At 37.0% G+C, this 20953-nt stretch overlaps 3 protein-coding genes across 3 annotated transcripts; 1 reads left to right on the plus strand and 2 right to left on the minus strand.

The window, feature by feature from the left end:
* The first annotated feature begins 3712 nt into the window (after positions 1–3712).
* Positions 3713–5361, plus strand: LOC135678929 (FCS-Like Zinc finger 5-like). Its single transcript, XM_065192190.1, has 2 exons — positions 3713–4107; positions 4959–5361. The coding sequence occupies exons 1-2, from the start codon at positions 3806–3808 to the stop codon at positions 5113–5115; spliced, it is 459 nt and encodes a 152-aa protein (XP_065048262.1). The 5' UTR covers positions 3713–3805; the 3' UTR covers positions 5116–5361.
* Positions 5362–8896: 3535 nt separating this feature from the next.
* On the minus strand, positions 8897–16936 carry LOC135678930 (uncharacterized). Its single transcript, XM_065192191.1, has 10 exons — positions 16672–16936; positions 16304–16596; positions 15472–15610; positions 14814–14935; positions 14456–14659; positions 13949–14008; positions 11802–11940; positions 11557–11675; positions 10237–10461; positions 8897–9633 (listed from the first exon to the last, which is right to left on the minus strand). Exons 1-10 carry the CDS (start codon positions 16832–16834, stop codon positions 9439–9441), a joined length of 1659 nt encoding a protein of 552 aa, XP_065048263.1. The 5' UTR covers positions 16835–16936; the 3' UTR covers positions 8897–9438.
* A 1778-nt stretch (positions 16937–18714) lies between these two features.
* On the minus strand, positions 18715–20035 carry LOC103992100 (protein SODIUM POTASSIUM ROOT DEFECTIVE 1). The gene is made up of 3 exons (XM_009411691.3): positions 19591–20035; positions 19162–19237; positions 18715–19047 (listed from the first exon to the last, which is right to left on the minus strand). Exons 1-3 carry the CDS (start codon positions 19885–19887, stop codon positions 18926–18928), a joined length of 495 nt encoding a protein of 164 aa, XP_009409966.3. The 5' UTR covers positions 19888–20035; the 3' UTR covers positions 18715–18925.
* Positions 20036–20953: the final 918 nt, after the last annotated feature.

A 20953-nucleotide genomic window follows, 5' to 3' on the forward strand; every position in this document is an offset into this window, starting at 1 on the left:
TTAAGCCAAAATGGAATTTACATAGGACTCCACAACATTATAATAAGAGTGTATGTGATAACAAAATCCACCTAAATATACCGAAAAAAAGAAAAAACAATTGAAGCTGGCATGATTATGTTCTAACTCAGGCTAAGCTTCAAATTAGACTCACAATCTATACTGTCCTACACTAGTAAATGTTTTCTCACTGAAATATGGATCTTTCATGTCGCTTTCTGTCACTTGTGCTATTTGTATTCTGAACTATCTTGATTTTACTACGTTATTTTCTTTCCATGTACTTTAGGATGATGCCTTTCTGGAGAGATGCTATTAGGGAAAAGATCCGAGAAGGATCAATGAAATGAGTGCAGTTTTTACTCCTGCAAGCAAAGAGGTTATCCTCGTGACTCGTTCTGTAGTCTCTCAGATCACAAATGCGCAATTGTGTCAGCATCAAGGCATGCTTTCTTGAGAAAAAAATTATTGACAATTGTGATTGTGGTCCAATATTTGGATTTTATCGGTTCGTCGGTAGTCATCAGAAGATTTCGGTGTGTCATTCCAAGCATAAGCTTGTTCTCCATGGCTCCTATGTGCAGTGCAGTGTTCCATTACGTTGTGGTCATATCACGCTATATGATGCAAAACAGGCACAAAGGTGAAAGATCTTTATGCTTTTGGAAAGCTTTTGATCTCACTCATGATATCAGCAACCAAAGTCTAGCTCAAGTGGGTGGGCAGCATGTCATATGCCTTACTTTTCCTTTTGGTAGGGCCAAAACCTGAATCATTCCTGCTTGTTATGCTTCCCTGCACGGGAAAGATACGCACATAAAACAAAAGCTAGTGGAAGATGAACTCTCTGAGCTGTGATTCGTCCCATGCGTCCTTGAAGAAGGAAGCGTCAGCATTAGCACCTCCGTGGGAAATACATATTCTTGGGCATGGTTGTCTTTTGGGTTCATTGTTATGAACAGTTTAGTTAGTTCATGTTGAACAACAAAGTGGAGGCTGATGCCAAGCCAATGCTTTGTGAAGGCCAGAGGGTCCGAACAATGATCAGGATTGCTTGGACAATGAAGCTGAGAGAGTCGTCAAGATTCATACTATCATTAAACAAACCATGAGAGGAGCACTATTCCAAGTGAAAGATAATTTGAATAAATTTATAAGGGTTAGATAAGTCTACTATCATTAGCTTAGCTTAAGTATTTTAGATCGTTCATTCGGACTCGATAATTTAATATATGAAGTATTATTTGGATCATAATAAACGACATCCGACCCAATATAGATATTATAAGAGGCTCGAATAGAAAACTAGGAGACACCACAATGCTGAACCACTATAGATCTATAGACAGATCCATAAATAATACTAATACCTAAAATCTTAATTATGTTACACAAATTTGTGACCATTACAATCTCCTCTAGTTTCTGATGCAAGTAAGATGATGGCAGAGGCATGGAGATGGAAGGCAATTCATCTGTTTATAGCTGACACATAAACGAGCTTCGTCAGCTTTACAAGCTAAGACCACATCTTAGTTTCATCTCAGTGCCCCAAACAAGTGGACAATTCAAGGCCTACTTCATTTGTTATGATGGTGCTTGGACTCCAGCATATACTTTATATGATTTGCTCATTCTTTGTACTTTGGAGATACTACAAGTGTATTCTTGTATTGATTATTGGTAACTTGATATAATCTTTCTATCTCTTTCATCTTAGCTTGGAACCAATATTGATGTTGTTGGATATTATATGCATGCTGAAAATATAAATAATTTAACTTGTCTTGAAAAAAATATCAACTCATGCCTTAATAGTTTCCACCTAGTCAATGAATGTGTGTGGATAGGAATGAATGAGATGTGACATGAAATTAATGAAATTGGGTACGTGGTGATCCACAATTAATCTTTTTCAATAAGCATCGCAAATTGGATTGATTTGGTTATAATGCAAGGAGATTTGATCATACGAGTCATATACATTTTGTTTAAAATGAATTAATTTTATGATATTTGATGTGATTTAACCTGAAATTTATATGGATCAGTGATGAAATTACTAAATTGGTCACATATAGGTTTGAATTCTTAACAAAATCGATATTTTTATGCATGTGATGAGACACTCTTAACACAATTTATACTTTGAACATCAATTATTATTATACTACATATGATTATTTATTCATGCAAATAAATAGACTACATGTAATTGTTTAACAATACCACCTAAAACTTTTGCAATGTGTTGGATTTGGATTGACAACTTTTTCTACACGATATGCACAAATCAATTCAACTGAGTTATTGGACTCCACATCAACCTCTTAGGCACAAATGAATCTATCTTAAACGGTTAGGCTTCTCTGATATATTTTATGTAATTGCATATGATGAACATAGACTTGAGCATGAGCTTATGAAAAGAATAAAGGAGGCACAAGCGAACAAAATTAGAGAAAATGAGGTATAAATTAGGACCACTTCTTGACACCATTAATGGCCGCATTCTTAAATAAACACATCTACCACATCGATTCTTCCATAGTCTCATGTATCATTGCACACTAACCAATGGAATGCTTGTCACGTAACCTATAAATTTCGAGATGTCAATGGTACGACCAAATCTACACAAGAATCTATCTTATAATAATTAGGAATAAGAAACGTACCTCAATAATTTGATGTCAACTTTATATCATTGCGAACTCACACCGACTCCACAGTATTAGTACATCTCTTTAATTTCTTGGGTTTGTATGTGATCTCTTTTTTCTTTATTATTATTAAGTCGTAGATGACGAGTTTTTATAAGCCTTTTATTGTGATAACTTTTGTTAAATAAAACGAAGGAAATAAAAATATTTTAACTATCAAAACGACACTATATTAGATCCACTTATTAAATGTTAAAGAGTTTGAAGAACATACTTTTAGGAACAAATCTTATATTCACCACTTAAATATTTGTAATAAAAATAAAAATATTTTTATCTCTTATATATATATATATATATATATATATATATGAGTAGATGGTTGACATTAGGAGTTGAGAAGCTATCGTTTATCATCATCGACACTCATTCGATTTTGTCCTCTCGATGTGCTTATAAAGTTCTGATTCCCTAAATGAACTTTCATTTAAGATAATATGAAGATGTAAAAAGGAGAGTTAATGGATAAATGCTATAATTAAATGAGATGATATAATTTGAATTAGTGGTGCAATGAGAAGCAAAGAGGACCTAAATAAATTACTGAAACTAAATGTAAAAATTTAAATATTATTAATTTAATTAAGATTTTTTTTATCTTAGTCAAAGTGATTACAAATAACTGAGACATTATGATTTGTTGAGATTTTTTATGTACTTAAAATATTGGCATGTAAGTTGTGTACGATTTATTAAAAATTGAGAACTTAAAATTTTATCCTATGATAAAATTTTTTATTTTGATGATAAAATATTGGAATGTAAGTTGTTAGAATTTTTTATTTTGATGAACCTCCTCTTTATATATTTATATATATATATATATATATATATATATATATATATATATATATATATATATATATATATATATATATATATATATATATATATATAGAGGAAAAGTATAGGTTAAAACCTAAAAAAGGACAGATCAAGATTGGACGGTCCAGATCTATTCTCTTCTTATTTATCTCCCCTACCACCCTCCCTCCGTTTCCGCACGCTCGGTGATCTCCGGTCTTGTAACCGCCTCCTCACCTCGCTTGCACTGCTCCGAAGGAAAAGAAGAGTGGACGGTGATGTTGCTGGAGAAGCGGCCGAGGCCGCCGATGAGGCGGACCACGAGCTCGACGGAGTTCGCATCCAGCGTCCTCTTCGACGTGGAGGCACCGCAGCCGTTCGATCAGGTGGCGATCGGCGTTCGTCACCTTGAGTCGCGGTGGGGCGCGGACTGGCGAACGACGTGGTACACGGGGTCCATGCTGTCGCCCCGAGGCGGCGTGCACAGGAGGAGCTCCGGGGACTTCGCGGCGCCTTTCTTGAGGGCCTGCGGCCTCTGCAACCGCGGCCTCGGACCCGGCCGCGATGCTTACATGTATAGGTACTTTCACTCCGTCACGAACCTTTTGCGCTATAAACCCCGTCTTTTTGGGTTTTGTCGACAATTTCCTGTTTAAAGATCGAATCTTTTCTCACCATAAAAGATCTCGATTCTCTGCTTATAGGTTTCACTTCAATTCTTTCTATTGTTTTCGAGACGAGGATTTGGAGTTTCCTTGTAGTTCGTTAACATATTGTGTCTAGAAGATCTAATATTGTTGATAATTTGGGGAAAACCGCAGTTAGATCTTTAGCTTCGATCCCAGATTGTGCTTGTCACGATGATAGTTCTGAGAGGAAATTACTGATTAGGTCCGAAGAGATCTGTGTGCGGTGCTCCAACATCGTAACTAATGTTGTTGCATACGTGTGGATAGAATAATATTACCATCGTCTTGATTTGTTTGTATGGAAAGATTTAGTTGAATCCAATTAGTTGTCTTTTACTTTATAGTAGTTACTGAGTTTCCATGTTTAGATTCCATATGGTGTTGTTATCAACTCCATGTTGGCTTAAGCAGAAGCCTTATTGCCCTGTTTTATGTTAATTACTCTTATGGAATCCATAAAATTATAATCTCTGAAGCTTCCATTCAAAAGCAGTCTTATATGTGTCTATGCAGCAGTGTTATGAATTAAACATCTTGTGCGCATGCATATTATCTATTCGATAGTGTTATGAGTTTCATGTCTTTGTAGTTCAACAAAATGACCGATTGGTCTTTCATATCTCCTCCATGAGTGAAGGTTTTAATTCTTTTTTGTAATTCAAATTTCATGGTATTATCAGTAAATGTTTTAACTCTTGCTCTTACAAGCTTTGCATGCACATGTTCGTCTTTCATGTTGCAGAGGTGACATCGCATTCTGTAGCCTCGAATGCCGTCAGCAGCAGATGAACCTCGATGAGCAGAGAGAGAAATGCTCCCTCACTTCCACGAAGGAGATGCCCTCTGCTGCTAGTGGCTCCAAGCCATCCGACGGTGGTGGAACAGTCGCTGCCGCTTAATGTTTCATCGTCTTTGCCTATGAAGATAACTACAGATGTTATGATGCAACCAAATAGTTGTTGTGGGGTTTCATAGTTCTTGCAGCATCAACAAAATTAGTACAAGTAAACATATGTAGCTGATCTATATTGGTGCTTATGACGAGTAACATCAGAAGGACACTACACTGTCTTTTAGATTCCTTTGTTCTTCTGTAAAATGGTACTCTCTTTTTGTAATGGAATGTGATTTTGTTTGATCGGTCAGAATCATATGAGTCTGAGTGATTCTCCTCCTTCTGGTGGTTCAATCTGACGTTTTCAGTTTGATAAGAGTCAAGTGTTTGAATGAAGATGGAGGAAAAACATTTCTTTTGCTGACTTCAACAAGGATTTGTGGTGATTCTATTACATTTCATTCTGATATTGACATGGAGACTTAGTAGAATGTTCATAAGAACATACATGATCATATAATTGGTATTCCTGTTTAATTCCCTGATGGCAATCACACAACCATCGAGGAATATTATTTTATTTATCTATAAAAGTTACCAAACAACTGATGTGCAGATCTACCAAATAACTGTGCATCAACTGAGGTGCAGATCTAACTGATGAAGTAGAAAATATAGTTAATGTTCATCTACCGCACACCATTTACCTTCTAAACTGTGTGGCCATCAGCAATCAGAGAGGGGTATCATAATACAAAGATATATAAAGTCTATGGTCTCATGTGAAGATGACATTATGACTTGTGAGCCATGGAATAATCTCCGGCGATCATTCTCATGAGAAAGACTCATCAAAGTTCCTACTAAATTATCAGTAGAGTGGTGGAGAATAGGAATCTCGTGGTGGGATCAGCGTCAGTTTGTGCGGTGAGGGACTCATCTTGACGTGTGACTGTGTGTGTGTATGTGTGTGTGTGTGAGAGAGAGAGAGAGAGAGAGAGAGAGAGTGTATATGAAGATCTCTGAAAACAGTAGGTTTCCAGCTCTCCGGCGTAGCTGCTTACATTGGCTGAAATAAAAATGCCAGCATCATTCTCAGCATGCGTGTCATCACAACATGTTTCTACAGTTCCAAATTTATCGAATAATTTGACCATTACCAGCATCGGTGAATCATCTGAAAGCTGTGTAGTCCAAATCTTCAGCATAAAAAAAAATTATTATCGTGTAGTTAAGAAGCTCTAACTTTGAGCAGCTCTATGTGGAATCATGTCAGACATAAAGAAGCGGAAATTTTAGGATAATATATCAAGTTAAATTAGGGGCTGTCAAATCTATTTATATTGTTTGTAGTAATATTCTCTTAACTCTTCTCTATTATTTCTCATAAATTTCTGGTACAGTTGAGGCAAACAAAGAATATATTTACTTTTAGAGGTAATGTAACATTAGTTTGTCCCAGAATATATATATATATATATATATATCCTTGTCTACTTGTGCATTTCATGTGAGTCACTTGATGAATTCAACCAGAGTATCTCTCATTTCAAAAAGCACTTGCTCCTCTGTTGACAAGAGAAAAAGAAAAAGAAAACTCTGTGATGTTTTTTGAAGCTTGTTCTTCAATTAAAGACATAAAAACTCTTCATCATTGAACTTCAACATCAGAGATTCCAAACTGTGCTCTGAAATGTCTTGCTTACTGTTTAGTCACTCCTGTCCAATGTGTCATCCTGTGTACTTGTGTTCATAGTGATTGGACTCCAAAGTGAATCCACTTTTGTAAAAATTCCTCCTAAATGTTCTGTGTGATAGCATAGCACAAATTTCAGGTACAAAAATATATTTCTTCATAGGGGCCTTGTTGGATTAAGTGGTGAAGATCTAGAAAGAATGCAGGTAATGGAACAACTGAGTGCTTCCAAAAGCATCATATTTCTTTTCCTTTGGTCTGATCGATCACCTGGATATTATATATAATCAATCCCATTTGAAAAAAGAGTGGCTTGCAGCAATCTCATATCTGTGTCATCTTTAGACTGCATTACAATATTTGTTACATGACATAAGATATTGCAATCTCTATTCAAGTTGGTAAAGCCTAGCCATAAAATGATGATGGGGGTTTTGTCATCATACATTTTTTTCAGGTCAACCACAGTGATCACTGTCTCCCTTTTCACATCAAAACTTGCCTTGGATGAGGAGGCCACGCCAATTTTCTTGATAACCTAATGAATCTAGTTTTCTCAACTTGGGTCTGGCCATGGGATTGCTTGTGTTGAGGGTTAGGGGACTGAGTGCCTCCTTTAATATGAATTTATTTGCTGGGTTCTTCCACTGGTCCAACTTAAAAAGTAATGTCACCACCAGCCAAATCAAAAGAATCATCTATCTAGCATTCATTAAAGGCAATGACTCCAAAGTTACCTGAGCAAGTGGAGATATAGAATTGGATTTATGGTTGGCGAACGAATCATCATAACATCTAGAAAACATTTATATGAGACCCTTGACATGCACTCCTGATTTAATTAGGCTGGTTGGATAAGGAATGGGACGACAAGCCCTTTTAGCCTCTGCTCAAGGAACAAGTTCTACACAAGAGCACATGGTTGGTGGTGGCTTTATGCAGCGAGTGGTTGAACTTGGAGGCATAGATTTAGATTCATGTAGCTTTTCTCTGAGTCTTTTATATCTACAAAGAAAATTGATGAGTATGTTTCACTAATGAAGGCTTGGTACTAAAGATGTTTCAGGGAGGGCATTCAAGTGACCGGAAACTGCCCTCTCTCTCTCTCTTCTTCCTTGACAACTTCATATAATTTAAGGTTGTAACTGTGGATTGTTTGTTTAGTCTCGGGCTACAGACTGTATCTTTGACTCGAGTTCTGTAAGAATGTTGGAAGGATGAGCTTTAGAAGAGACCAAATGACAATTATCTGCCTTTCGATGATAATGCAATTTCATTTGGGCAGCAATAGGTTGGTGACCAAGTTAACAACCGAACACACTGCCCCTTCTATCTGATGAAGAGACAATGATTCCTATCAACTTAAAGCTTCATGTGTATCAAAACAAAGGACCTCAAGACAAGAAGCTGACTGCTGGCAAGATGTGCATGGATTCTTCTCCGCTGGAAATATCACTGAGGTCAGCCCTCGTTGACAGCCATGGTGTGAAATCTGAACTGCTCTAGTCTCAAGAACATCTTCCCTGATCATGCACTGCTATGTTCCTGATTAATCTTATCCACAACTACAATTATTGAGCCAAAGTTTTCAATAATGATATCACCAGGACAAAATCTACCACCGCAACTTGTTATTAGTCCAATTGTTAGCCTGGATTAAATTTTGATTTGCACATGCTTTGGAGAGCAAGAGATTCTGCTATTACAGTACATCACAGGGTTACTATTGGAAGGAAATCTCACCTTAGCATCCATCATCTGGGGCTGGAAACTATTTGATTTCTTTCATGTATTGAAAATGGATGCTAGCCATGGCCTTTTCATGGAAGAGATATGAATGTTTGGTTAAGACCAGCTGAATTTGAACCATGGAACAATATTACATCACAAGTAGCTATCCATCCACTTCATTGTTGTCCTGTTCTCTACTAGTGCTCTCATCCATACAAATACTGTACAAAGTTGTGCACTGCTTGGTCAATGTACCCTCCTGACAGCTGAGGGATTAGGTATCCAACATACTTCTTTCTTTTCCTTGGGCACATGTATATGAGCATGAGCCAGCCTAATTTTTAGATGTGCACCTGTACAAGAAAACAAATTTGTACCTCCACTCAAAATGAACTATCTGCCCAACATCTACAGCATGTAATAAATTTTAGCTGCAAAGTTTATAACATGACTGGGAGCAAAAGAGCAACAACAGAATAATGTATCATTTCCTTTGTTTCATTTTTACATAAAAAAATTGCAACTGCTAAATAACATTTATACACTGGACTTTAGCAGCCTCCCACTAAATTATAGAAATCTTATGTAAAAGAAAATGTTTACAGTGGACAAGTTATCCGACTGACATATGTTGGAAAAAATGATTGACTTCCACCATATTTCAAATCCAGCTGATGCTCAGAACCTCTCCTATGTTGCCACCACATTCTCACAGGGATGATATGTGCCATCCTCTTATCATAAATTCACATGGATGCATCCCGATCTCCAATCTCAGTAATGTTCTTTAGGCAAACTAATTTGGATGTCTTGACAAGACATGTCAAAGTTATTGGGCCCAAAATTTAGAGTCACACACAAATTTCATAACAGTGTCTTAAAATTTGCTGAACTGTGTGAAAGGAAAAATTGTAGAGTCATATACCGAAAAAATGCAACAAATACAACCTCACCAGTGGATCACTTGCCAATGCAAAACTTGCCAAATATGTTTGATAACACTTCTTCAGATATGTTCTCCCCACTTATTTCCCCAAGGGCCAATGCCGCTTCCCTCAAGTCTATCGTCCAAAAATCCATGGGCAATTCCTCACTCATTGATAATTTCAATCTGGATAGAGACTCTTGGGCTCTGAGCAGCTGCTCAAATTGCCTCTGTTTAAGTCATAAAAAATAACTCACAGTCAGATAATATATAGCTGCTATAAATCTTATATAATCTTAAATAACACATAAATCAGTTCCAATCAGACAACCTTTCTAATACATAATTAAAACGAGAGACCTAGTGCAAAAAATCCAATCAATGCGGGCTCTAGAGAGAGACTGTTTTTGCAACTAAAACCTTGATCACTTAGGATTGTAAAAGACCTGGTACTTTTCTAGGTTGCAAATTTTATAATTATCATTGCAAGCCTATGGATGGCCAATTTGGATTCAGAAAAATTATACCTAAAGCTAAAAATTCTAACAGAAGAAATTTACAATCATGCAATTTCTAGCTTATCCAACATTGGTAAATCATTAAGAAACTGATTTCCAAATTGACTCCTCCAAAGAGAAATTAACAGTTCTTTAAAACACATGATTATTCAAAACATTTTTTCTTCAAATTACAAAATGTATGCAGGTATAAAGCTTTCTCTAGTTTTATAGAATAAATGTTCAATAACAAACAAAGTAGACCAAAATTTGTTAACAAAACAGTATATATGTAAAAGAAAAGAATGAAAAACAGCAAATTGTTTAGATACTAACCTGATTAACTGCCCATCTGGACCCTCCTAATTGAATTGTGTCAAAACCTCTGACCTCTAGCACAGCCCTCTCCAGTTCTGAAATGCCTTTACCATTGACAGCACAAGTTTGAATATGCTTCACGAAGGAGGTTGTACCCATCTTAAATTGTTGCATTGAAACACATGGGGCACAATCTATCTTATTAATAACAAGTATCATGGGCACAGCAGAACCTGCTGAGTTCTATTATCAAAAGAAGAAAATAGTCAGCTTATTTGTTTTTTGCATCAGCTAAGTGACAACTCAACAAAGGAAACAATAACAGAAGGGTGCATAAAAAGTGGAAAATCCAGTATAAATTAAAGCTAATACCATAGAACAGAGACACCTAGAAATGTAACATAAAGTGGAACATGTGATCAATGTGATGAATTCCAGATATCTAATTAAACATAGCAAGAGGATGACCACCTCTACACCACTATTTGGATACAAAAACATGTACTGAAGCATATGACAAGTGAATGACATCACTGTCTCATGCTTGATTACATCAAGTATATGTAGAAACACACTAGTGATTTGATCAAATTATTTCTTAAATGATGAATTTGAATTTTGCATATATATCCAATTCAGTAGACTCACTAACATCAGCAATGATGTTGGTGACTCAACTATATATTTTCAACATTACGATAATACACTGATTAACTAATTTTTAAAACAACTAATTTCAATTTCCTCAATATCAACTGATACATGTTTACCAACCTTTTACATCCTGAATTTTGCTCAGCATTAATGAGACAATGCTTTCAAAGTTCATTTGAAACTCAATTTACTGTTCCTGACAACATCTAAACATTAATTTGAGCATTAGAACACACACAATAACCAAAATCATTAAAAGTTATTTTCCTTGGCATCAGCGACATAAGATTATTTACCTTAAATGAATCAGATTTCATAATCTAGCAAGCACTACACCACCTATAAGCTGCATTTCTCCAAAACTTCAACAATTTAAAAAAAAATTAAAATAGCATAGCAGCATTGGCAGCACAAAATATCAAAGACAAGGGTCAAAATTGTAATAACATATTGTCACAACTAAAAAAATGATAAATTTGTAAACAACACATAAAATGATTACTTTAGCAACTTGTTTTATTATCTAATTTTAATTCCATCGCTGTTCATATATGAAGAAAAACGCAAATCCATCAGAAAGCACTGGCTTGCAAAGTTTTCATCACTTATTTTTTCCATACTAGTCCTACATGTCGCCAATCATTTGATCTTCCAACAATAATATAAAATGTGGCATATGAAAACCTGATTCTTTCGAATGTGTTCAATAAGTGTCCTATCATCCTCAGTCCACCCATCAACCGCACTTGTCACCATAATTATCACATCTGCAGCCAGGGCAGCAGATTCTGATCTCTTTACACCTTCATGCATGAAAAAAATAAGGGTAACCCCTTTTAGCCTCTTTCCTTCTTCAGTATAAAAAATTTGCAGAAGTGTACGAAGCTAATTTGCATTTTTCTATGAGAAAACAAAGATGATACACTTACCAATTTTTTCTACAAGATCATCGGTTTCTCTGATGCCAGCGGTATCAAGAAGAGTAACAGGAATACCCTTAACAGTAATACTGGCTTCTATAACATCTCTCGTCGTTCCAGCAATATCAGTAACTATAGCTCTGTCACTCTGCATGCTATTACAGAACATTAAGAATTTAATAAGACAAATTACAACAGACAGAAAACACAGATTTGCATACACAAAGAGACACAAGAAAGAGAAATAAACGAATGAATGAATAGTTCTAGGAACCATCAAGTGTCTAACTCCTGATGTGACACAAAAAATTTGATCATGAGAATATTTTAATCATAATAAACACAAGCCAGATGAATCCAAAAATTGGTAACAAGGTAGAAACATCAGTTCTTGTCAAGATCTCAATGCAGTCATCAACTATAGTGATATAATCAGCTTTTACTTCTTTTAGTACCTGCTTACAACATATAATGATTAAAATTTTCCTATTCCATATCTAGTAAACCCAAGAAAAATTCAGGTTTTAGATGAGGAACGTCACAGGTATGCATGAGTCATCATAACTAACCACTTAAGAACACTTCAGCTTTATGATTAATGATAACACATTAAGCACATTGGCAGTGCTTTCATTTGTTTGTTCCAATGTTTTCTTTTATTGGTCTTACTATGTAGTTGCATACACAATGTAGATGTTTACAGAATCTCACTTTAAGGATGCCCATATTGGTCAAAATTTTAACTTCCAATACTCACAGAGAATTAAGTTTAATTCCTGTCCCTTTGGTTTGAGATCTTCATCCCTCCCAAAATGCTAAGAACATATCAGAGAATTCCTGAGATCATATGGATTCTAGAAAGCATCGTTGATACTGTGTAAAACATAACAAATGTGTAATGAAAATTCAGGCATAGAGATCACAAACAACAAAGTTTAAGATTGCAGAGAGAGAAAATTGATCCAGGGCAAAAAGTTACTTTCTAAGTCTAATATGCCAATGCAACATTCTAACACATCATAGAGAATACTTGTGGCTATTATGATCCATAAAATCGCTGCAAGCAATACTATGATATTATCATCACAACTCACCAAGAAGACAATAAATGAGTACCACATACAAGTTTCTCAAGATGGAAGTACCTAAACTGCAAGTTCCAGCAGCAGATTGGCAGTAATCAACCAGAATACACCGATCTAGATTAAAATTTGTCAACCTTGGCCATTTTCTGTCAACCAAATTTTTATTGGTACAGATTAAGAAAATTTCAAATCCAAGCAGAAACTAGACCAATTGAGCAATCCAGCCAATCTGATTCAGGATTTTCACATTTTGAGAGAGAGTACATCAATGACCCCTTTCAACTTCCTAATTCTCATACCCTCTGTTAGGTCTGATCTCCCATCTTCATCCAAGCTCCCCATTTCATCCATCCATATATGGTAGAAGCAAGCAGAAAGATTTTATAGGCAACTTCCCCATTACAAATTGTTCTTTTTTTTCTTCAGGCCTTAAGTTTAGTGGTTAATATCTCCTTCTGGTTTTCCTTCTACAGACTTTCATCTGTAATTAATCAAAATGTTTTAGCTCCTGCATTTATACATGTGTCAAATTTGTGACTACCATAGAAATACTAGTTGTTTAATATAACAAAATGTGACAACAAAACCCTTACTTTTACCTTGACTTTGTAGTGGTCTAAGGCTAGGTTTCATGGGTTTCCTAATTTTTTTCTTATATTTCCACCTTTTTTGTCTTTGGTACTTAGTTTTTTATTCATAAGTTATTTTTCTTCAATATGCTAACTTAGTGAATCCAGCTCCATTAGGGACTTTGGAAACACTCTCTTGCAGAATTTTAGAATTGCACATTTACACTTGAACAAAGTCCTAAAATATAAGTAATTTTTAGTTGTATATGTAAACAATCAAAGTTAGTCATGAAAGCATATTTATGCAAAAAGATCTAGCTCTGAGGCTTTCAGCACTTTAAATGGAATTCAGGTTTAGCAAATTTCATAATGTAACTTGAGACTATGGGCAACTTTATGACAAAAAGATGACTAAAATGAGCAACATAATACTACATAAAATACAGCAGCAAGAAACATGCATTATTCTCTGCACTCAACTGACAAAGATGGTATAACTTACTTTGCTCCAAGCATTGAGCAAGCTTGACTTCCCAACATTTGGCCGGCCAATGATTGCTATCTGCAAATCACCATGTAACAGTCTTGGAACAAGACAAAGTAAAATAAAAGAAACAAAGTTAAAATATACACTCATGCAGAGCTCATACGGACAGGACAGATAACAAAATGCCCCTCACAGCAAGGTGGTAGATAACTTCTAATACAATGACAAGCATACAAAGGTTCTCTAGAAATAGATATGTACTGCTACATTGCAGGTCCAAATAATATATCCAACTTTATCTAAGATATATCCTACTCATATGTGATCAGAGTAAGACCCAATGCAAAACCATATACATGTATATCTACTAAAAACGAAATCACAACATCAATTTTTTTTTAAGTTTTAAGCTTAATGCAAAATCTTGAATGAAAGTCAAAAGAAGACAGCAAGTAGAGAGATTGTGTTTCTTAAAACAGACAACAAGATAAACATTTAGCAAATTGACCAAAAATGAAATACCTGGAGACCAGACTGCAAAAGTTTGTCATAGTTAGCTGTATCCATCGCTTGTTGGAGAGTATTCCACATATCATCAATCTGATTTACCAGAAGTTTAGGGTCTAGAGCTGGCAATTCATCATCAAAGTCTAAGCGTGCCTCAATTTCTGTAAGCAGCTCGATACACTTCTTTCTCAGTGATTTGACCAGGTTCGAGAAGCCTCCCTGCAAAAGAATATATTTCAATCATTATTTCATAGCTAATGACTAGATGCTTTATTATACCATCAGGAAATTGCAGTATTGCAACACAAAATCAAACAAACATCTCTCTGCTTTATACAATTTATATTATGAACTAATGTAACTAAATATATACCTGTATACCAGCCAATGCAGACTCTGCTGCAGCCACAGACTTTGCTGCTATCAATTTTCCAACATTTTCGGCCTGAGATAGGTCCAAGCGTCCATTAAGAAAAGCACGAAGGGTGAACTCCCCTAAGTAAAACACAATACACTTTGATCAGCAAAATCATATAAAGACCAATAAATTAATTACCAATTGGGAAAAAAGGAAACATAAATTAGGATAAAACTTCCAAACATACAGCTTCCTCTCTACACAAGAAGCACAGGATTTAATATTTCTTTCAGGAAAAAGTTGCAGCAACTGTTCAACTCAATTTAAGGAGAATAATCACAGGTATAGCCACTCGAGGAATTTCAACTCTGCCTATCAATGGAACTAGGATTTTAGATACAGACACAGGCCAAACAATTTGCTACAGTTGTGATTTTAAACAAGAAGATATGCTTCCAAAGAGCAGAGTAAGGTGAAAGGAACTTCTTGGTTGAGTCCAACAGAGCAAGTTTGATATGAAAATTGACCTGACAAGAAAATTATGAAAATCTAAAGGAGATAATTTTAACAAATTTCTTCCTTTACAGCCAAATGCTAGACTAACTTGCCATGTACTATAAGCCTATGAACTCTGGACAAATAAAAAAAAAGCTACATAAAGTAAGAAACCAACCAGGTTCCGCAAGCCTTGCCCCAGCCTCTAGGCAGGCTCTTAATACTCGGTTCAAGCATACATCGGTTCCATGACACTGGAGCTCAACCACATCTTCTCTGGTATAAGATCTTGGTGCCAACATAGGAATTGCAAGGACCTAACAGAAGTCATTGTAAACTAAATGCAGAATGGTACAAAAAGGTGCACTTAGAAACAATTAACTATTGGAAGAAGAAATAAATGTGGTCAATATATGCTGCGCGAAGACATGTAACTGTTATTACTCAAGCAACTGATTATTATAAAAATAAAACCCATGCCGATTCTAGATTTGATTTTTATTTTATTTTATCACAATAAAACGATCGTATAAAAACTATTGCATAATCAATTTTAAAAAATGATGTCCAGAGAAAAATAATCAAGTGTTTAACATCCATTAACAGCGAAAAATGAAATTAGCTTGAAAGAACACAAATAGTAACTTCTTTATCCAATTTTCCCCTATTGTAGCAGAAGAATACAGTAGGGTTTCTGCAGCTAAAAATTAACAATCATTTTCACGGCTGAGATTTCTGAATGCATCTGCAGGATGACAATAGAATTTTTTGTGTTTCTCACAATAACGACTATGAGTTGTCGGTTACATGCCTAAGGATCACAAGCAATAAACATAGGGATCACATAAGTGCGAAATGATATGGGCGCATTGTAAACACTGAAAACAAAATGAATGAACATAACTTAGTAACAATCAAAGCTCAACTGAAAAATGCGATGGTTGTAACAGAAGCCAACAATTGTCTCATTCCAAATAGCATTAAAAACCAACTAATAGAATGGCAAGTACCTCGTCAATGACATTGCCCTTCCGGTCCAAGACGAAACCATACTCCACAAAGTGGCTTCTAGGCCTCCAGGAAACCACACGAGACCCTTCCTTGGACGTCCTCGCAGGCCGGAACACCCTTGCTGCGACGTCCACCGCCGTCGGACCAGACAGCCGGACGATGCCGACGGCTGCCGAACCACCGCCCATGGAGGTAACAATCGCCGCGATCGTCCCCCAACCTGGGGACGCCTCATTCCTGCCCGCGTCCTCGGACCCAAAGCGCTCGTCTTCGGTGAGAATTAGGGTTTTTCCTAGAACAAAGAAAACAGGAAAAAGGTTAGATTTGCAGGCGGAGGAAGAGGGAGAGCTAAGGAGAAGCGGAAAACCTGAGGTGGAGAACGAAGAAACCAGGGTTTTGGAATGGGTGATTAGGGTTTTGGGCGAGGAGAAGAGCTTAGGGGGTTTAGGGTTTAGGAGATTTGGGAGGCGGGAATTGGTATTGGTCCGCCGGAACGGGGTGAGGAAGAGGCGAAAGAGGGCGAGAGCCATTCGTTCGTTTTGGATTTGGGTGAGAGAGGATTCAGGGAGCGAAAGAATACATCGAGGCTTTGGGGTTCGAAAGGGGCAAGTGAATCCGTTCGATATGACTTCGAGAACTGAGATGCGACGAAGGGGGTACCTTTGTGGGCGTTGTGAGCTTCAAGATTGGAGAAATCTTACTTGACCGTTCGATCAAAAGCGAGCATGCGGATCCATTTCTATGACTGCATCTACGTGCATCAAACTTTAAGATTCGCGTGGGACTTCATCTCTTTTTCTTCATCATTCGTCCAATGAGTTCAACCAAATAGTTGATTAAAACAGAACATCTTAAAATCTACAGTAACGAAATAAAATCTCATTCATATATTTCACATTTACAAGATTACATTAATACTTGTTAATTGAGTGTGCTTTTAATATAAAATTTAGAGAGTATCAATTTATGCAATCTTATGTCGATAATTAGGAAAGGATAAAGCTTAGCCAATGGCAACACTTTGTATTGTTTTCTTAACAATAAAAAATTCTTAGAATATCTGTCTTAATTCCCAATATTGTCATACTTATATATATATATATATATATATATAATTGGCATCAGAATATTATGAATTGTTTTCCCGAAAGTGTACAGTATGAACTTTCAATGGCCAGCTTTGCATGGAGCACTAAATTCTCATCCTAAGAGAGAAAAGTGTACATTGCTTTCAAATCACCATCTAAACGAGCAGTGGTGTTACCATGCACGTTTCATGCACAGTTTGAACTTTTTCTCTTCTTGCTTGCTCAAATGCATATCACCATACTGTCAACAAGCTTTTACTGTCGATCTATGCCCACTTTATTTCTCACCTTTTGTCTCATCCTCAAAAGCATCCGAAGAAGTTGAGAAGAAAGAGAAGCAGTAAAGAAAGAAACTACAACAAGAAGATAGAGAAACCAAACCGAAAACTTTGCCTCTTCTTTGAGGAAAAGGGAAGACTTGAATGTATCTACACATATCAGAAGTTGGGAAAGTAAGAGAAACAACAGAGGAAAAAACTACAGCAATAATATGGAGAAACTAAACCGAAAACATGACGGAAAAGACAAGATTTCTCAGAAGCATTTATGTATACACACATACCAGAAGTTGAAGAAGTCGGAGAAACAAGTAAAGAAAGAAAGTACAACAAAAACACAGAGAAGCCAAACTCAAAAACATTACTCCTTTTCAGAAATACAATATGTGTGTATATATATATATATATCAGAAGAAGTTGAAAGGGAGGTAAGAGAAACAGTAAAGAAAGAAACTATAACGAGAATACAGACACCAAACTGAAAACATTATTACTTCTCTGAGGGAATCAGAAGAAGACGAGAAGAAACAAAAGAGAAAGAATCTACACCAAGAAAACACTAAAACTCAGCTGAAAATATTGCTTCATAACAATATGATATGAAAGCAGAAACAGCCCATTCCACACTGTTGGTAGCTAAATCAAAGGACTGGCCACCCACCGAAGTGGTGCCCAAAAGGTTGGTGGTCAGTTGCCACTGCCATGAGTGGAGGATCATTGCCATTTCCCAAGCTGACGTACACTGTTCTCACTCCACGCCACCATGCCATCAACCCCACCACAATCAAAAAGTCGCCGGACCACCTCACTTGCCACAGTTTTTGGTGCCCAAAGCACTCCCCTGCAACTACCAACCCTAAATACTACTGAAAGGTGAAATCACACAGCAATAATATATATATATATATATATATATATGTGTGTGTGTGTGTGTGTTCATCATGATCAGGTGGTCCTGAAACGACAGACAGTGGTCCTCAGAAGGACAGCAATTAAACTTTATATTTTGGTGTTGATCAATAATACTAGATCGATGGCCACATATTAGGGTAAAACATGGTTCAATCAAGTAATGTACAACGGTACAGTAACATGAGTTCTAAGGAAATCATGGAACTTGGAACACTCACTATGCATCACCAATCGGGGCACATTTTCTTCCATGCCAAAGCCACAACACGGACAACCAAACATAGCTAAAGAAAGAAAAGGCATGATCCATCTTATCACCGAAAAGAGTGACTCCAAGCGCAATTCAGCAAGGCCACAACTCGGCCTTCTTCACCTTTGATATGCTCTCCAGGACCCCCACCGGGGACACATGTCCCATCACTATTACCCTCTTGGATTCCAGATCTATGCTGAAGGATGTCACACCTGTCAGATTTAGTTGTCAGAAAAAGTTCAGTAGATGGGAATATTAACGCAGAACAATAGACAAAACCCTTTTTCTTTCGGAGTGCACATATATGTGTATACACACATACATACCTTCCATTTTAGAGATGTGCTTCCTTACTTTTCCTGCACAACCTTGGCAGTGGATCGAAACTCTCATGACCACCACCTGTCAAATAGAAACGAAGGATCAGAAGAGAAAACAAAAGAAGAATATTTGTAGCGGATCAAGACAAAACAATAGTTTGGTGTTTATGGATGAATGTAACTGTGAAAATTATCCATAGAGAAGGGGGACACACAAGTGGTCCACTACTGCCTGTGTCTCCTCCGCAAGAAAGAATATAGTATCATTATATCAGTGTTGGTATTTGTACTCTCTGTAGCTCATACTGATCCTCCTATTCTAAATCTAACTTTTTTCTCTCTTCCCTTAGATTGCATCTGAGTTTGAAGAAGAACATAGAATAAGCTGCTTACATGGCACGAAAGGTAGAAGGCTAACGAGCAGGAAGGTTTTACCTGGAAGACATGGTCATTGGAAGGAGGACGGGAGGGGACAGTACCGGTGGCAGTGGTGGTCTTAGCAGGCCTTGGTTCTCTTTGCTTCTTTGTGACCATTGGAAGGGTGACTGCGCGGCTTCGTTCGCCGGAGTTGAATCTCCGGGAGTCGACGAGGCGCGAGTACTTCAAGTCGACGAGCCTCGAGTGCTCCGCCAGCGTCCTGTCCGGCCGCCGTGGCATGATCATCGACCGTGGATCCCCGGGAATGCAAACTGCATCAACATGCGACCGGCATAGGAAGCCATTGGCCTTCATTTGTGTGGGTGTGTGCGCGCGCGCGCTGTAGAGAGCGAGACAACAAGGGTCTACAAAGGGGAAGAGAATGAGGCAAGAGTGGTACTTAAAGAGAGAAAAGTTATGGTGTTCCTGCTGCACTTTTAAGTTTGGCAGACGGAGTTACTAGAGAGAGAGAGAGAGAGAGAGATTTATGATCTCTGTGGTTTTACCTCTTACAAGATTGCAGTGTTTCTTTGGTAACTCGATAAGATGAGCTACACATAATGATCTCTCTCTCTCTCTCTCTCTCTCTTACATAGTTCTCTGGAGAGCAGTGTAAAGGAGACATGCTTTCTTTATGATCAAACCAACATGAACGGCAGCAGGAAACAGTGGCATCTCCTAAACCCACTTATGGGATATGGGTTAAACACCAGTTCACCATGAACTGTAGCAGTGACTCCTCAAACCTGGACCATCTGATCAGAATCAGATGGATGGGGTTTTGCATAAGGGGGGTGGAATCATGACAGCAAAAGTGAGTTGTTAGGATAAAACAGCGGTCAAAACCATATGGTAAAGGAGGGAGAAAGAAATGGAAGCGCAAACAGAGATGGTAATGATTCATTTAAAGTTCAGTACAGTTAATGCTGTAAACAGAGGGAAAGATTCGGCAACTGAAGACTGCACAGTTCTGAGTCTTCTGACGCATTACTACTGTACCATGTTTCTTTCTTTATCCCTTCCACTGCACGCTCTTAAGTATATAGATCGCAAGTAAGTGACCAATGATCATTATTTGCATATAAAAAGAATAATCACGTCTCTCCATTTACGCACTCTCAAAGACTATCACCATGTTCTCATTCACAAGAGTGTTTCTAGCTGCACTTGTAACATTTTCATTCATGTTTCTGATGGTCGTTTTGCACGGCATGCATGAGCATAACAATGGTGTTTTAGAAGACTTTGCTAGTTTTTCTTGATATGTATTTAAAAGGCAGAATACAACCAAAGAAGGATCGACCGATTGCAATATCATTTGCAAGAACCAATACGAGAAATCTTCGTTAGTCTATTACTTGGATAGGAAGCTAGTTTTAAG

Source organism: Musa acuminata, chromosome BXJ1-7 (genome assembly GCF_036884655.1).
Source record: "Musa acuminata AAA Group cultivar baxijiao chromosome BXJ1-7, Cavendish_Baxijiao_AAA, whole genome shotgun sequence".
NCBI classification, from domain to species: domain Eukaryota; kingdom Viridiplantae; phylum Streptophyta; class Magnoliopsida; order Zingiberales; family Musaceae; genus Musa; species Musa acuminata.

Bases quoted from the DNA above. Each gene is read 5' to 3' on its own strand.
- LOC135678929 (XM_065192190.1), top strand. From the start codon at position 3,806: ATGTTGCTGGAGAAGCGGCCGAGGCCGCCGATGAGGCGGACCACGAGC. The intron at 4,108-4,958 runs GTACTTTCACTC...TTCATGTTGCAG, and splicing joins CGCGATGCTTACATGTATAG to AGGTGACATCGCATTCTGTA.
- LOC135678930 (XM_065192191.1), bottom strand. From the start codon at position 16,834: ATGGCTCTCGCCCTCTTTCGCCTCTTCCTCACCCCGTTCCGGCGGACC. The intron at 16,597-16,671 runs GTTTTCCGCTTC...TCTTTGTTCTAG, and splicing joins TTCTTCGTTCTCCACCTCAG to GAAAAACCCTAATTCTCACC. The intron at 11,941-13,948 runs GTAAGTTATACC...AATAGCATGCAG, and splicing joins TGCTCAATGCTTGGAGCAAA to AGTGACAGAGCTATAGTTAC.
- LOC103992100 (XM_009411691.3), bottom strand. From the start codon at position 19,887: ATGAAGGCCAATGGCTTCCTATGCCGGTCGCATGTTGATGCAGTTTGC. The intron at 19,238-19,590 runs GTAAAACCTTCC...TCTATTTGACAG, and splicing joins CCAATGACCATGTCTTCCAG to GTGGTGGTCATGAGAGTTTC. The intron at 19,048-19,161 runs GTATGTATGTGT...TAAATCTGACAG, and splicing joins GCACATCTCTAAAATGGAAG to GTGTGACATCCTTCAGCATA.